General features: G+C 45.4%; 1 protein-coding gene across 1 annotated transcript in view; it reads left to right on the top strand.

Annotated features, from left to right (window-relative positions):
* Positions 1-439, top strand: part of LOC129708904 (solute carrier family 41 member 1-like) — a 38323-nt gene extending 37884 nt beyond the window's left edge. The window contains exon 11 of the mRNA XM_055654957.1: positions 235-439. Coding sequence (XP_055510932.1) covers positions 235-420 — 186 coding nt within the window. The 3' untranslated portion in view covers positions 421-439. The remainder of the gene's footprint in view (positions 1-234) is intronic.
* Positions 440-12364: the final 11925 nt, after the last annotated feature.

Here is a 12364-nt window from a genome sequence, read left to right as displayed (position 1 = left end):
TTTCTATGAAAGCTAGGGCATAGGAAATAGGTAACGTTTCGGGCCAAATCCCTTTGGGATTCGGCCCGAAACGTTGCCTATTTCCTTCGCTGCATAGATACTGCTGCACCCGCTGAGTTTCTCCAGTACTTGAGTATACTCCAGCATTTTGTGTCCATCTTCACAATACTCCAAGTGGGGTCTGATCCGGTGCCTTGTAAAGCCACAGCGTTCCATTCTTTTGTCCTGACGCAGGTACTGATCCTGCTGTACGTTGCTGACTGGATGATCCACTGGATGTGGGGACGAGGCATGGACCCGGACAACTTCTCCATTCCTTACCTGACTGCACTGGGAGACTTGCTGGGGACGGGATTCCTCGCCCTCAGCTTCCACATCCTCTGGTTGATCGGAGATCGAGATGCTGACGTCGGCGATTAAGGGGAAAAAAAAAAAAGAAGTCCTCCCTCTTATTTTACCCCCTCCCCCCCCTCTAAAAAAAAAAAATGTAGAGAGGAGGGGGCGGGGGGATTAGAATTTTTTTAAAGTGCAATTCAATGAAGATAGCGTTTGATGAAACTTTACACAGCGGAGGCTGCTTCACCTGCAGCCCCATTGCAGCCACCGCCAGAGATACCTAAAGACACTGCAAACACTACTTGATCAAGAGATATCGCAATGGACTCCCTGCTGCGTTGGAACTGGACCCTGCAGCAAGGTAAACTGGACATTGACTTCAGAACTGGAAGCTGCTAATTCAAAATTAACGGTGGATAATATGTTTTATTGTGCGAGGAGATGTGACCTGTTATTTGGACTTGAAGTACGTGGTGGGTTTTTTCTTTACTGGAATGCACCGAACAATCTTCCAAAGGGAACCCACTGTGTCTCCGTTGAAAATCGATGAGGGGGGGTGATCAGGGGGAACGGGGTAGAAAGTCTGTTTGAAGCTTTTTTTTTTAATGGACGGGACAATAATGAATTCACGAAGCATGATCAGCATTGTGCATCAACTATACTGTGAGATTCTTTAATGTATCATTTATATCTATAGATTTAGATATAGATATACAGATTAATGCCTATATCCTTAATTTTTTTTCCTTGCCTCTTGTTTTGTGCGAACCTACCAGATGGGTGCGGTGCAGCGGGCAGACCCGCTGCCCAGCAGCGCCAGAGACCCGGGTTCGTTCCTGACCATCACTGTCGTATCTTCCTCCACCCACCCCCGCCAGCGTGTTTCAGGCACCCACAGGGCGGCACGGTGGCGCAGCTGGTATAGCCGCAGCCTCACGGCGCCAGAGACCCGGGTTCGATCCTGACCTCGGGGGCTGCCCGTTTGTGCGTTCTCCCCATGGCTGCGTGGGTTTCCTCCGGGTGCTCCCGTTTCCTCCCACGTCCCAAAGACGTGCGGGCTTGTGGGTTAATTGGCCCTTCTGTAAATTGCCCCCAAGTGTGTTGGGGAGTGGATGAGGAAGTGGGATAACGTAGAACTAGTGTGAACGGGCGATCAGTGGGTGGGCCGAAGGGCCTGTTTCCGTGCTGTATTTTTCAATCAATCAATTTGACGTAGGTAACACTAGAATCATGGTTTGGAATCGATATCTGATGTAGGAATTTGTAGCAGCGTGAATGGAAAATTCTTCTGAGCACCTGCTTCACTTTGGACCTTGGCGCTCTCTCTCTCTCTCTCTCTCTCCTCTCTCTCTCTCTCTCTCTCTCTCTCTCTCTCTCTCTCTCTCTCTCTCTCTCTCTCTCTCTCTCTCTCTCTCTCTCTCTCTCTCTCTCTCTCTCTCTCTCTCTCTCTCTCTCTCTCTCTCTCTCTCTCTCTCTCTCCTCTCTCTCTCTCTCTCTCTCTCTCTCTCTCTCTCTCTCTCTCTCTCTCTCTCTCTCTCCTCCTGCCAGCCCATCAGTGTCAGAGTAGAAAGCCATCGACTGCTGTGGCCTGGTAAATTAGGGCAAGGCTTTGAGTGAAGGAAAGCGAATTCAACTCCGAACAGTGGTGGTAAATGCAGTCGCCAAAGACTTATTTCTCTTAAAGTCACTTAATGCCTTTGGCTGGGCTAGACTCTCTAATCTAGTCTCATTGTAGAATTTTAGGACTATATACATTTTATCCTGAACATTTTGGCATTAAACCAAAAAGTGCCCAGTAACACAGGAACATCTGTCTGAAGCCAGATGTGGCTGCCAGTTGCTCATGGAAAATAATTGTTGCTTCACTTGACAGCTGTTTATCATAAGTGCCAATTTGTGTCGTACACCTTTCTGTTAACCCAGGTTGAGATGGTTATTGTACAAGGTTCGTGGATCTTCTGAAATTTCAACCCAGCAGCAAACTGGTCTCAGTGTGTACAGACACAAAATGCTGGAGGAACTCAGCGGGACAGGCAATATCTCTGGATAGAAGGAATGAGTGACATTTTGGGCCAAGACCCTTCTTCAGAGCCTTCTATCCAGAGATGCTGCCTGTCCCGCTGAGTTACTCCAACATTTTGTGTCTTATCTTCGGTGTAAACCAGCATCTGCAGTTCCTTCCTACGCATTTAGTTTCAATGTGCGTCTCCCTTAGAGTCTCGCAACACATTGTCACCAAGAAGGACCGAAGTGCTGCTTTTTCTTTTAAGAAAATTCCTTAAACTGTCTATAAGCTCTTAGACTTTCTTTCACACAGGGATGTTTTTCACAAAACATTGTACCACAAACTGACTGTCACTTTCGAAAGGAACTGAAACCATTAGTCAACCGTATTCTTTGCCAATGACAGTGGATTGAACGCCTTTGATCATTGAACCTGCAAGGGCAGATGTTTCTTCATGGATCTAGAGTTAGCAAAAAGTATGCTTCATCAGAGACGGTCAAGATTGTAAAGCAGTTCAGATTCAGATTCAATTTCAATTTAATTGTCATTGTCAGTGTACAGTACAGAGACAACGATTATGCGTTCCATGTATGTCATGTGTACCGAGGTACAGTGAAAAGCTTTAGTTGCTAACCAGCCAGGGGAAAGATCATACATGATTACAATCAAGCCATTGACAGCGTTCAGATACATGATAAGGGAATAACGTTTAGTGCAAGGTAAAGCCAGTAATGCCTGACGAAAAATAGAAACATAGAAACATAGAAAATATGTGCAGGAGTAGGCCATTCGGCCCTTCGAGCCTGCACCGCCATTCAATATGATCATGGCTGATCATCCAACTCGGTATCCTGTACCTGCCTTCTCTCCATACCCCCTGATCCCTTTAGCCACAAGGGCCAAATCTAACCCCCTCTTAAATATAGCCAATGAACTGGCCTCAACTACCTTCTGTGGAAGAGAATTCCACAGATTCACCACTCTCTGTGTGAAAAATGTTTTTCTCATCTCGGTCCTAAAAGATTTCCCCCTTATCCTTAAACTGTGACCCCTTGTTCTGGACTTCCCCAACATCGGGAACAATCTTCGGGAACGGATAGTCCGAGGGTCCCGGATGAGATAGTTAGTAGCTCAGGACCGCTCTCTGGTTGCAGTAGGATGGTTCAGTTGCCTGACAACGGCTGGGAAGAACCTGTCCCTGAGTCTGGAGGTGTGCAGTTTCACACTTCTGTACCATTTTGCCCGATGGGAGAGGGGAGAAGAGAGAGTGGCCAGGGTGCGACTGGTCCTTGATTATGCTGCTGGCCTTGCTGAGGCAGCGTGAGGTATAAATTGTGTCAATGGAAGGGGAAGATAGACACAAAAAGCTGGATGTAACTCAGCGGGACAGGCAGCATCTCCGGAGAGAAGGAATGGGTGATGTTTCGGGTCGAGACCATTCTTCAGACTGGCTAGGGATAAGGGAAATCAGGGGAGATATAGACGGTGATGTGGAGAGATAAAGAACAATGAATGAAAGATATGCAAAAATGTAACGATGATAAAGGAAACGGGTCATTGTTAGCTGTTGGGTGAAAATGAGAAGCTGGTGTGACTTGGGCGGGGGACGGATATAGAGAGCGTGATTGCCGGGGCTACCCGAGTGAGAGAAATCAATATTCATACCACTGGGCTGCAAACTGCGTTCCTGTCCTTACAGTCTCGGACGGAGCCGTTCCCAAACCAAGCTGTGATGCATCCCGATATCTCGGTCTCTGATGAAACGTATATATTTAGCGGGAGTACAACTGGAGTCCCTTTGGACACCTTTCTATATTGCACTTTGTTTTATTGTAGCTCCCAAAGATTACTGCAAAGGAAATTGTAAACATACGGTGCAAGGTGACGTTTAGAGTCGGAACCCTTCTTCAGACGCGACCCAAAACGTCACCCATTCCTTTTCTCCAGAGACGCTGGAGTTACTCCAGCATTTTGTGTCCATCGTGTAAACCGGCATCTGCAGTTCCTTCTTGTCCATTTTGTCTGCTGGAAACATTTGTCAGGCTGCGAGGCGCAGAGAGAGAAAGAGACGCAAGGAACTGCAGATGCTGGAATCCTGAGTGAAAAAGCCAACATGCTGGAGTGACACAGCGGGTCAGGGGGAATCTGCGGAGGGAATGGATAGGTGACGTTTCAAGTGGGCACCCTTCTTCAGACCCTCCTTCTGACGAAGGGCCCCAACCCGAAACATCGTCTTTCCCTTCCTTCCGCAGATGCTGCCTGACCCGCTGAGTTACTGACCTGACTTGTGGCTTACAATCCCATCCATGAGCTTCTAATGCAGGTCCTCAGTCCTCTGTGTGGATATATTTCTCACTGGGTATCCACTCCCCTTGAACTGATAAACACATTGCCCAATTGCTGAGACCACAGTTTGGATACAGACCCTACTTGAGCTCATGGTAGGAATATTCCAGAAGGGTGGAAACGTGGAACTGTAGATGCTGGTTTACAAATAAAAGGCACAAACTGCTGGAGTAACTCAACCAGAAAAAGGATTCCGACCTGAAATGTCTGTGGTGAACAAGATGCCAAGACCAGATTGTAGAAACCAGGAACTGCAAATGTTGGTTTACCAGGGAAAGACACTAAAAGTGCTGGAGTAACTCAGCAGGTCAGGCAGCATCACCGGAGAATGTGGACCTGTGACGTTTCGGGTCAGGGCCTTTAATAACAATCTCGAAAGGTCCCGATTCGAAAAGTCACCTATCCGCACTCTACAAATTTTGCTGCCTGAACCGCTGAGTTACTCCAGCACTTTGTGTCTTTTTTTAAATTTGAAGGAATATGCCAGGCAATTTCTTTCAGCTAGCTTGCCATAGTTTGGATCATTGCAACCAATGTTTTGATGCTCATACATTTCACATAATTCCCATTTGATTTGGACTGTTCATACTAAATGGACAAATATATTAAACCACAGTAACACTTTCTTATTTTCTGAACAGATTAATTGTACTGAAATTTGCACATTTCACATATCTAAATAACAAATTATAGAAATAAAATGGTGGCAACAGTATCTCCTTCCTGAAGAGCGCTGTTAGTAGCTCTAACTTAAAAGGAGCGACCTGTAGCGTATAGAAATATTTTGATAACTGTTAATGAATTTGTATTAAATAATTTGAATCTCTATGTGGAAATGCACATTCTAGATTAAATGATTTTTATGAAGGATTTTAATTATTTTCATTTGGCAAGACCAGAAATATATTTTACGAGTTATTTTAGGGTATTTTGCTCTCCTTGGCTTTGTGACTGCTATATCAGAGGAGCAAGGTACCAGCCGAAAGGGCCTGTCCCACCTACACAATTTTGTTTTCGGCAACTTGTCGGCACCTGTCGTGGTTGCAGCAGGTTTGTTGAAAATGTTCGACATGTTGAAAATCCAGCAGCGATCAGAAAAAGGCACGACTCTTTGGGCGACTACTCACGGCCGTACAGGCTTCACCCCCGCGACATATTGACACGTGACGCCTGTATGGGTCGTGAGCAGTCACCCAAAGAGGCGTACCTTTTTCTGATCGCCGCTGGATTTTCAACATGTTGGAAATTTTCGGCCACCCGTCGCGACCATGGCAGGTGCCCGGCAAGCCGCAGAAAACAAAATCACGTAAGTGGGACAGGCCCTTCACTCTATAATCCCGGTTTACTGTCCGTGGCTTTTCAAGCCGAAGATAAGAAAATCACAACGGCTGCGTTGAATTTGCTGCCTCAACAGCGTTGAAGCACCCAGACTGAAATGAAGTCTGTGCAATTGTGGAGTGGGTTTTAATATTAACTCAAGTTTATCAGCATTTAACTGATCAGTTGTAGGGATTTCAATGTGCACTTATTATAATTTTGTTATTGTGGAATGTGATCTAAAATGCAAAAAAAAAAAGTGCATCCTAATAACAATATTTGTATTAAGGCCAGACGTGTTTTATCCTAACCTCATTCTTGTACTGTGAACGGCTATTTGTCCGGACTCACCCTGTTCTGTTCCGTTTTCTGCCCCCGATTTCCTGCACATTATGTCTAAAATGAATATTTATATTCTAAATTGCCAAGATGTTGTGAACATCCTGGGGTCTCTGTATTTGCTAAAATAAAATGTCATACAATGACAAACTCCCTTTGATTCATTTGTCTCGTGATTATTTTCTCTTTGTCATTTTCCCGTTTGGTACAATGTTTCTGGCGTCGAAATTGCTGTGTTTAACTTTAGTTTAGAGCTACGGCGAGGAAATGGGCCCCTCGGCCCACCGAGTCCGCGCCGACCAGCGATCCCCGTACACTAACATTATCCTACTCGCACTAGGGACAATTTACATTTTATACCACGCCGATTACCCTACAAACCTGCACGTCTTTGGAGTGTGGGAGGAAACCGGAGCACCCGGTGAAAACCCACGCAGGTCACATGGAGAACATGCAAACTCCGTACAGACTGCACCCGTGATCGAGATCGAACCCGGGTTTCTGGCGCTGCGATATGTTTTGTAGCCCCAACTTGGTTTGTTTTAAAAAAAGGACAAAGTGCTGGAATAACTCAGAGGGTCAGGCAGCATCTCTGAAGAACATGGATAGGTGATGTCTTGTGTTGAGAACTCTTCCCAAGACGGTTTATTTCAGGCTGCCTGTCATCTGATTGATAATTGTTTAAAATTTAAGTTTTTAATTAAATATGGAACGTTCTATACTTTGAAGATGCTGTAAACTAACCATTTCCAATCTTTTAAAGGCTTTTAAATGAAGGGCATGGAATAGAGATATAGATGATGATAAGATCAGTTTAACTTGGCATCATGTTTGGCACAAATATTGTTCTATGGTCTATGAAACGTGACAGACAGGAAAATAAGATACAAGGAACTGCAGATGCTGGGTCTATACCAAAAAAAGTGCTGGAGTAACTCAGCTTGTTATTTCAGAGATGAATGCATGTTACTCCAGAGAGCATGTTCTCCAGAGATGCTGCCTGACCTGCTGAGTTACTCCAGCACGCTGTGTCTGTTTTGGACAAGATAAGACTTTGATCATCTATCCCTTACACGACTTCCCACAAACACAGCTGGCGATACCACGAGGCAAGGGTAACATCTGAATCCTAACCAGACGAGAGTGTGCGGAAAGTACCTTGGCAACGAGTCAATTTCTTCGAGAGGAAGTGAAAAAAAAGGTTTCATTTGAAAAGTGAATAAGGAAACATTTTTAAATGGTCAGAAATTAAACAACACTCAATATTATGTAGATGGACACAAGCCCTGGAGTAACTCAGCAGGTCAGATGTCTATCTTCGGTTTAAACCAGCATCTGCAGTTCCTTCGTACTCAAGATTCTGCTTCACAAAAAAAAAAGACACAACGTGCTGGAGTAACTCGGTGAGTCAGGCAAATTCTCTTGAGGATATGGGTAGGCAATGCTTTATGTCTGAAGAAAGGTCCCGACCTAAAACGCTGCCCATCCATGTCCTCCAGAGATGCTGCCAGACCAGCTGAGTTACTCCAGCACTTTGTGTCTTTTGTTATGATTTGTTATATGGTTATATGGTTTCAATGTTACTTCTATCTTCATGCAGCTGAGATAAAAACAGGAATGCTGGAAGCACTCAGCAGATCAGGGGGCATCTATGGAGAAAGCTTAAGTTTAAAGATACAGATTGAAAACTGGCCTTTTGGATCGCCGAGTCCCCACTAACAATCGATCACCCATTCACACTCGTTCTATGTTATTATCACTTTCACATCTACTCTCGACACACTAGGGCCATTTACAGAAGCCAATTAACCTACAAACTCGCCCACGTCTCAACATACAGAAGCCAACAAACTCACCTACAAATTCACCCACGTTTGAGATGTGGGAAGAAACTGGAGCACCCAGAGAAAACCCATTCTGCCATGCAAACTCCACACGGACAGCACCGGAGGTCAGGTTCAAACTTGGTCTCTTGGTTCAATGGTGTTTTATTGTCATGTGTCCACTGTACAGTAAAATTATTTTTGCATCAATAACATTTTGCATCAATATCATCAATAGCACCAGTTTACAAAATGTCCAAAGACCAGTCCACATGCTCAATGTACTGCAGCGGCTCCCAATCCAGCTGAAGCCCCGGGCTACTGCAGGGCCTCTTCCATCGCCCTCGACAGGCTCAGCCCGCCAACCCACGCCCGCCCAACCGCCTCTGTGTCCCTGGGGGTAACTCCTATCACCCCTACCACCCCAGCAACGGACTGTTCCAGCTGCTACGGTCAGGCAAGCGCCTCCGCTGTCAAAACGCTGTCAAAACGGAGAGGATGAGACGGAGTTTCTTCCCACAGGCCATTAGGACCGTAAACTCTTATCTCACCAGGGACTAATTTACTGTTGTGTCTTTTTTTTCTAAAATGTAAATACTGGTTCTGTTCTGTTTTGTTTTTGCACAATCCGCAGGCATTGCCACTTTCATTTCACTGCATATCTTGTATGTGTATGTGACAAATAAACTTGACTTGACTGCAGCCGACTTTGCACAGTGATCTGAGGCAGCAGCTCTACCAGGGGAACAGTGTTCATCTTTAAGTTTTTAAGCAGGAACTGCAGATGCTGGAAAATCGAAGGTACACAAAAATGCTGGAGAAACTCAGCGGGTGCAGCAGCATCTATGGAGGGAAGGAAATAGGCAACGTTTCGGCCCGAAACGTTGCCTATTTCCTTCGCTCCATAGATGCTGCTGCACCCGCTGAGTTTCTCCAGCATTTTTGTGTACTTTCATCTTTAAGTTGCTTGATGTTTTTCATGTTTCATCACAGCGTGACCTGCCAGTAAATACAAATTTCCAGCAATTTGTATCTTTTGTTCAGATTTCCAGCATCTGCGATCCTTTGCTTTTTGAGTGGTTGCGAGGATGCAGTGTGTCTGGTGTGGAGCCTGGAACAAGCTCAGGGGGAAAAAAACTATTATCTACTCTTCTTATGTCAGTGAAAATGGAGACATGTGACAGGGAAACAGGCCCATTGTATGCTTGCCAAATATGATGTTGCAATTAGATTTGCCTCGGGCAAAATCTAATCATTGACCAAAATAATGTGATACTGTTACCAACCTGTGAGCTACTGAATTTTCAATTTTTGGAACATCTGCTCTTTGGGCAACCCATAATTCACCGGGATCAATCTCCAGAATGGGATTTCCACAAATATTCTCCTATTCTGCTATTTGGGAGTTTCTAGTTCACATGCCTGGTTCATAGAAACATAGAAACATTAGGTGCAGGAGTAGGCCATTCGGCCCTTCGAGCCTGCACCGCCATTTAATATGATCATGGCTGATCATCCAACTCAGTATCCCGTACCTGCCTTTTCTCCATACCCTCTGATCCCCTTGGCCACAAGGGCCACATCTAACTCCCTCTTAAATATAGTCAATGAACTGGCCTCAACTACCCTCTGTGGCAGAGAGTTCCAGAGATTCACCACTCTCTGTGTGAAAAAAGTTCTCCTCATCTCGGTTTTAAAGGATTTCCCCCTTATCCTTAAGCTGTGACCCCTTGTCCTGGACTTCCCCAACATCGGGAACAATCTTCCTGCATCTAGCCTGTCCAACCCCTTAAGAATTTTGTAAGTTTCTATAAGATCCCCTCTCAATCTCCTAAACTCTAGAGAGTATAAACCAAGTCTATCCAGTCTTTCTTCATAAGACAGTCCTGACATCCCAGGAATCAGTCTGGTGAACCTTCTCTGCACTCCCTCTATGGCAATAATGTCCTTCCTCAGATTTGTAGACCAAAACTGCACGCAATACTCCAGGTGTGGTCTCACCAAGACCCTATACAACTGCAGTAGAACCTCCCTGCTCCTATACTCAAATCCTCTTGCTATGAAAGCCAACATGCCATTCGCTTTCTTTACTGCCTGCTGCACCTGCATGCCTACCTTCAATGACTGGTGTACCATGACACCCAGGTCTCGCTGCATCTCCCCCTTTCCCAATCGGCCACCGTTTAGATAATAATCTGCTTTCCCGTTTTTGCCACCAAAATGGATAACCTCACATTTATCCACATTAAACTGCATCTGCCAAACATTTGCCCACTCACCCAGCCTATCCAAGTCACCTTGCAGTCTCCTAGCATCCTCCTCACACCTAACACTGCCCCCCAGCTTAGTGTCACCCGCAAACTTGGAGATATTGCCTTCAATTCCCTCATCCAGATCATTAATATATATTGTAAATATCTGGGGTCCCAGTACTGAGCCTTGCGGTACCCCACTAGTCACTGCCTGCCATTGTGAAAAGGACCCGTTTACTCCTACTCTTTGCTTCCTGTTTGCCAGCCAGTTCTCTATCCACATCAATACTGAACCCCCAATGCCATGTGCTTTAAGTTTGTATACTAATCTCTTATGTGGGACCTTGTCGAAAGCCTTCTGGAAGTCCAGATACACCACATCCACTGGTTCTCCCCTATCCACGCTACTAGTTACATCCTCGAAAAATTCTATAAGATTCGTCAGACATGATTTACCTTTCGTAAATCCATGCTGACTTTGTCCAATGATTTCACCACTTTCTAAATGTGCTGCTATCCCATCTTTAATAACTGACTCTAGCAGTTTCCCCACTACCGATGTTCCTCTTTCAGAGGGAAGAGCTGGCCTGAAGTGATACTACAGTTTGATTAATATTTGTAGAATTATATAAAGAGAGGATGAGGCAATATCCCAGGAGAAAATCATTCCACACAGGGTTTAAGAAGGAACTGCCGATGCTGGAAAATCAAAGGTAGACAAAAGTGTTGGAGAAACTCAGCGGGTGCAGCCGCATCTATGGAGCGAAGGAAATACGCAACGTTTCGGGCTGAAATCCTTCTTCAGTGAAATAGGCAATGTTTCGGGCTGGAACCCTTCTTCAGTCTGAAGAAGGGTTTCGGCCCGAAACGTTGCCTATTTCCTTTGCTCCATAGATGCTGACTCACCCACTGAGTTTCTCCAGCACTTTCGTCTACCCTCATTCCACACAGAGCCCCTTGCTGTACTGAAGGAGGTGACTGACACGAAACGTCACCTATTCCTCCTCTCCAGAGATGCTACCTGTCCCACTGAGTTACTCCAGCATTGTGTGTCTCTCTTCAGCGTATAACCAGCATCTGCATTTCCCTCCTGCGCACCTTGTTGTACAACCTGTTGCACAACCAAGAGTAGACGTGAGAAGGGATTGCTAACCAGACGAAAGATAAAATTCAAGGGTGTGCTTAAAGCCTTGAAGAAATGCACCACCTTCATAGATACCTGGGAATCTCTGGCCCTTGTCATCAAAGTGGAGAACGAGCATTGGGATGGTTTTGAGAGCCTTGAATGCAGGCATTGGGAGCACACAGAAACCAGATCTAAGTAATAGACTACCACATAAAGTACGCAACTTCCCATTCCACCCATCGGCCATCTCCTGCCCCAACTGCGGCAGCTTGTGGTTCTCATATTGGTCTTATCAACCACCGCAGAACCCATTGCAATAGGGGTGACAGCAAGTCACCCTTCAATCTCCCAAGAGGAGGGTGGGGCCTCATTGAAACTTACCGAATAGGGTGGAAAGAGTGGATGTGGAGAGGATGTTTCCACTAGTGGGAGAGTCTAGGACCAAAGGCCACAGCCTCAGAATAAAAGGACGTTCCTTTAGAAAGGAGATGAGGAATTTTAGTCAGAGTTCAGTTTGGTTTATTGTAACGTGTACCGAGGTACAGTGTGTGAAAAGCTTTTGTGGCGTGCTAGCCAGTCAGCATAAAGACAAGACATGATTACAAACGAACCATTGTATACAGTGTACAGATACATAATGGTGGTGAATCTGTGGAATTCATTAACAGTGTAAAAAGGAACTGCAGGTGTTTGTTCAAGTATTCAGCATTGTTCAGTATTGATGTGGATAGAGAACTGGCTGGCAGACACCAGACTGATTCCTGGGATGTCAGGACTTTCATATGAAGAAAGACTGGATAGACTCGGCTTGTACTCACTA

Source organism: Leucoraja erinacea, chromosome 24 (genome assembly GCF_028641065.1).
Source record: "Leucoraja erinacea ecotype New England chromosome 24, Leri_hhj_1, whole genome shotgun sequence".
NCBI lineage: Eukaryota > Metazoa > Chordata > Chondrichthyes > Rajiformes > Rajidae > Leucoraja > Leucoraja erinaceus.
The sequence above is the reverse complement of the archived record's forward strand: the minus strand, read 5'-3'. Positions and strand labels throughout refer to the sequence as shown.